The sequence below is a fragment of the Gamsiella multidivaricata genome, assembly GCF_025024155.1.
Source record: "Gamsiella multidivaricata strain RSA 2152 chromosome Unknown BC939scaffold_157, whole genome shotgun sequence".
Classification (NCBI taxonomy): domain Eukaryota; kingdom Fungi; phylum Mortierellomycota; class Mortierellomycetes; order Mortierellales; family Mortierellaceae; genus Gamsiella; species Gamsiella multidivaricata.
In genome coordinates, this window is record NW_026251865.1 from 20,956 (window position 1) to 26,550 (window position 5,595).

The window sequence follows — 5,595 nt, forward strand, 5'->3', positions numbered from 1 at the left end:
TTCTCACTTTTACACATTTCTCCACTTCTTCACTTTCTTTCTTTTTCTCGGTTCCTCCTCTCAACTCTCTCACTCGCCCTCTCTTCCTTCTTCTTCAATTGAAATCCTCTACTCCACATTGCCCTTGGACGTCGCTAGCCTGACACCTGTACTCTAGTTCGCAGCGCCCCCCTTCAAAAAATTCTCTTCAAACAAACATCATTTTACTTTCATTAACATCCATAGAGCAGTACGCAGTGCACGACACTCCCCGGTCAAACTCGAGCTAGTGTTGGGTAAGAAGACCAGGATGGGGATTGAACGAATGGACTCTTCATCACCCAATGAGTTGACTCGACTCGCTCTCCTGCACACCCACCAAAAGTCGTTTTCGCTCTTTCACACCCATTTTTAAGATGCAGCCAATGATATCCGTTTTTTTGCAGGGCGTGCATGTGGATCTATTGCGGTGACAGAGCGGCAAGGAACGGCTTATTGTTAGTGTCAATCGTCGGTCTGCCATCTTTTTGATTATTATAATATGCTCAAAGGAACGTTCGGATCGTTCCCTGGTCCACAGCTTTCGGTCGGTCATATAATGACCCATTTAAACACGGATTCCCTATCCTGCCTTCAGTCCTGAAGACATTCCCTCTTGCACTTTTGCTGCCCCTCCTGGCAAAGGTCCCCCCTGCCTGCCTGGGCGTAAAAGATGGCTCCTGCCCGGCCCTCGGGCTCCCTTTTTGTTCTTCTTGTCCGCTACTGCACGCCCCGCCCGGCGTCCGGATGCCGGAAGGAGCTCCTTAAAATCGCTACCCTCCACAGGGCGTCAGTGGTCCCTAGACCTTTTTTTCTCCTTTGACATTGCGCGTTCTAGATCTCCGGCCGCCGTCATCTTTCCCATTGTTCGTCCTACTTTTACAAAAAGCTAATAATAACCCTCGATGCCGCCACTACTACGAACGCCCTTTTAGCATCTTACAGGTCGCCCATCAACCATAACAACGATCGATCGTTCAAAACAAGCGCTGTTTCTCCTCCTACCATGCGTCGGTGTGATAAGAGAGCATAGAACCACAGCCGCCGAACGATAATCGCGCCTTTTCCCCCTCAACAACAGCTTTGTTGCTTCGTCCTCTCTTTTTATAAAATACGACGCGTTCATCTACATATCCTGCATATCTTACCACATCGCAGCAGAGACCCTTTGCGTGAATCTTTGTATTAAGCATCGTTTTCGTTTCACTGCTGTACTCTACCTTCGCTCCACCTCCTTCGCTTTATCGACCATTTTAGTCAAAGATGTCTTCGGAATCTCCTGTCGCTGCTCGTGTCGACAATCGCCTCTGTGTCGCGGATCCCAACAGCGACTACAGCCAGTATCTAAGGCAGCAGCAGCACCGTCGGTCCTCAAATTCGCAAGAGATGATTCAGTCCGACCCGCCTGCTGCCCGAGATGGACTGCGTCGCCAATCACAGGCCTTTTATTCAACACAACTCCCTCTTTCGTCGTCCGACAACACCTCTCAGTCAAGCAGAACCTCCTCTAACAGCTCATCCGCCAGCTCCACCAGCTCATCTCACGAGCCCTCGCTAGAGCCGACCAGATACACCTTGTCAGGTATGAAAAACCAATAGCTGCCCTGTCATCAAAGTGCTCTAACGTACCAAAAGGACGCCATGCTCATACTTCATTTTTATGTCCTTCATTCTACTGTTCATACCCGTATCCTTATAGACAATCCTGTTCAACTCCCACCTCCAAGGCAGCCTGTCCATAGGTCAAAGCTCTCAAAGCAGTATACTCCATCCGATTCCGAAGATAGCGACAACGAGCCGCTGGGACTCTCTGCTCAACAGACCTCACGTCGTTCCAGATATTTGTCTGGCCAGGCCATCGATTTGAATAGCACTGCGGCCACGGAAGTTCCACGAGGTAGAGATTATGGAGATCGCCGGCCGTAGCGGTCGATTCTTACTGCTCTGTTTTTCTTTTTCTGATATTAGCCAGCTAACCCCTATTCACATCTTTTGTTTTCGGGTGATTGAATGTCCAACGTCGCGTCCGACCGCTGTGCCTTTTTTTTTTGCTGTTCTAGCCCTTTCAAGACTCGATTTGAACCACAGCACTACAAAATCATCCGCGACTGTTTCGAGCGGTGGCAACACTACCTCCCTAGATTCTGCTACAAAAAAAGGTAAACAAACAAACGCGATCCATTTACCTGTGAGGGCAATTAGGTTCATAGGCTGCAAAATGATCGTGAGTGACAGATGTATTAATATGAATATCTCCACAGTCTCCATTGCCAGACGAATATCGCGTCTCTTTAGTAGCGGATCCAAAAGCTCTAAAAGCTCTTCCACTGCAGTTTCGACACCTGCGGCCACTCCTACCGCCTCGAACTCTACTTCTAAGAAGGGCCAGAAAAGGTCATCAGTAGCTCCAAGGCTCTCGAAGCCCCCTTTGGAGGTCATTGATGAGCCAGAAAGACAGGACCTGGAATCACCCGGCGGCTTCTCTCACCAGAGCCCTTTATCGACACCAGAGCCCTGTAAGTTTGGATCGAATAACAGCAGCAGCGACGCCTTGGTCACAGGCCTCGCCAACCCTATTCGCAACTCAACAGTACTAAACGGTCGTGATCGCAAGACAAGAGACAGCGGGTTTGAGGATATGGAGGCACAGGCACATCGCCGTTACTCCTCGGCCATAATCTCCACGTCAATGTTAAGCGCGGCGACAGTGAAGGATGATCACTCTCGACCGAGACGAACAACTTTGGCAGACGGTTCTGTCCACGATCTCCCACCACATCTTGTTGGTGCATCAGCAAGAAGGAGCAGCACTCCAGTCTTTACAGAAACACTTGTGTCCAAAATCGATCGAGAGAAATCGACTGTTTGTTTCCAGGCGCCAACGCCTAGACGGGATTCACATTCGCGAGACCCCAATCTGGTGCAGCAACATCGTCGAGATTACCTGCTCAATACGCGCCTAGGAGGTACGGGTTATGTCCCACAGTTTATTCAACAGCAGCAGCTGCACAGCTCACCGCTGTTGATGGATTCCCAGCTGCCCACCGGCCAAGATTCGATCCCCAGAAGGGACTCCAACAGCTCAATGCAGAGCCATTCTCCGCGTCATTATCCTGTCAATACGGGTCTTGTGACACCAGATACACCGGGGCTGTATCCGATGGAGTCGGACTCTCGACGACACTCTGGCAGTCATCAACAACAGGCCCATCCATACCCTATGGGACACAAGTCTACATTTTCCGGAAGCCATGGTAACTTGCTCTATGGTACCACTAATTCGTCTGTGAAGCAGACGCAACCACAGCAGCAACCATCGCCCCAGCTCACGCCACAAGGTACATACCGCGGTAGTCAGGCACGATGTCGCACATCTCCCAAACGACTTTCCAGTGCCAGCTATTTTAACTTTCCCTATCAGCAGCAAGGGTATGCGCAATCAACTGCTAACGCCTCTCCGTACCCAAGTCCAGTCCTCGGTGCAACCGCTACGTGTATGGGATACACCTCAGAGCTTTCTGCCGCCCTGCAACATCAGCAAAATCAACAGCAGCAAGTCCAGCTTCAAATCCAACAGCAACAGCTGCAGCAATTGCAGCAGCACCAGCACCAGCACCAGCAATATTATCAGGCGATCTCGCCTATTGCTATTTTACAACATCCTAGTGCACAGCAGCTGCAGCTGCAACAGAATCAGCAGCAACTTGAGCAATTGCAGCAGATCCGTATCCAGCAGCAGCAAATTTTGATTCAACAGCAGCAGCAATTACAGCAGCAACTGGAGCAGGCCCGTGCTGCAGTCGCGGCCACCACCGCTGCTACCTCGGAGCCATCCTCTGCAGATGCTACCTCATCTACAATCCCACTTTCGCAACAGCAGCAACAGTTGATGATCAACGCCCTTCCTTTGCACTTCGCGCTCCCCACCGCTCCCGTGCTCACGACCGCTATGGGCGTCGGGATGGGCATGGGCATGAACCCATCGACTATGAACATGAACATGAATATGATGGGCATGGGCATGGGCGTTCCTCATATGGGGGTGCCTGGATTGAGCGGAGCAGGTTATGGACAAGTCGCGGCGGCAGCACCGCAGCTGATGATGACCCCACAGTTGACACCGCAGCTGATGGCATATTCGACAGCACCGCTTTATGCTTATCAGCAGAAGCAGCAGCAACAGCAAGAACAACAGGAGCAGCAAGAACAGCAAGAACAGCAAGAGCAGCAAGAACAACAGGAGCAGCACGCAGAAAGTGCAGGTGCTAGTGTGGCCATAGCTTCCAATGCTCCTGTTGTTGTGGGCGGTAGTGCAGCTGCTTAGGAGTGAAGTAAGGTGGCCAAAGAGGAGCGCTCATGAGGAAAACGAAAATAGCAAGCGATTCCTCTTGTAACATAGCATCATAAAAAATAAAAAAATAAAAAAAAGTCTGCCCCTATATCAACTATGCAAAACTGGGGCCTTAGAGCTCCCCCTCTTTTTTTTTTTTTTTTTTTTTTTCCTCCTCTCAGGCTCCACGAAACTATCAGACTAAACTAGCGGTGATCTACTACAGTGTCGTCCTTTTCACCGATCCTTTTTTTTTTTTTTTTTTTTTTTTTTTTTCTGTAGCAATTTGACCCTCAAGTCGATTGACCTTACGAATCTATCTGACCTAACTAGCGGCGATCTGCTACAGTCGGCCTTTCACCAATGTAGAGCCGATCCACAGTCGCCAAAAGACAGGCCACATTCCTCAGGCCTGCCCCTAGGGCTTTTTTTATTTTTTATTAACATAAATCCCCATGAGCACGCGACGCATGGTCCGCAAAGGCCTTGAAGCCATAGATGTCCCTATGGGGCAATGTGCAAAAAAGCCCAGGGGCCAGGAACCTTTTTTTTTTTTTATTTTTTATAACAACTTGTCTCTCGAGTCAATTGACTCTGCGAATCTATCAGACTAACTAGCAAAGATCTACTATCGCTGTCCTCACCACCAAAGCGGAACCGATCCACAGTCGCCAAAAGACAGGTCACATTCCCCGGGCCTGCCCCTAGGGCCTGCGCAACAATTGCCACACCTCATCAGTGTGTTAAAAGCTGAAAACACCTTGTTACAAGAAGGGTATCTTCCCCATCCCCTCCATAGTTTTTTTTTTTTTTTTTTTTTTTTTTGATAACTAGAACCCACGAGGATATGTGGGATTTATTAGTGAGGGACTCTAGACTAGGGAACCCTATTGCTAGAGGCATAGTAAAGGGTGCTCAATATTCTAATAAACGGCTTTTGCCGCACCGCTGCTGGTCACTCGCAGCTCCAATCCCCTTCACAATCCCAGTCAGCATGAGTGGTAACTCGACCCCGCCTGGGGTCGGTGACTGAGCCCTGCTCCCTACTTGGCCTGTTGTGCGCGAAGGTCATCCTTTAGCCGCGTTCCTCAATCATCAAAAATTTACAGTTGCCGGTGCGTTCCATCACGTTTAGCTCCACCTGCTGTATGCAGCTTTGCAGCACTCGCTTGTCCGCTCGTTCCTCGATCTCTTTCACATCCAATGCACGTCGTTGTCTCCTGGAGGACCCAACAAAACCACTACCA

General features: G+C 49.8%; 1 protein-coding gene across 1 annotated transcript; it reads left to right on the forward strand.

The window, feature by feature from the left end:
• Window positions 1–934: 934 nt before the first annotated feature.
• BC939DRAFT_74838 (uncharacterized protein) lies at window positions 935–4,464 on the forward strand. Its single transcript, XM_051561878.1, has 4 exons — window positions 935–1,600; window positions 1,718–1,915; window positions 2,079–2,177; window positions 2,280–4,464. Exons 1-4 carry the CDS (start codon window positions 1,282–1,284, stop codon window positions 4,340–4,342), a joined length of 2,679 nt encoding a protein of 892 aa, XP_051405979.1. The 5' UTR covers window positions 935–1,281; the 3' UTR covers window positions 4,343–4,464.
• Window positions 4,465–5,595: the final 1,131 nt, after the last annotated feature.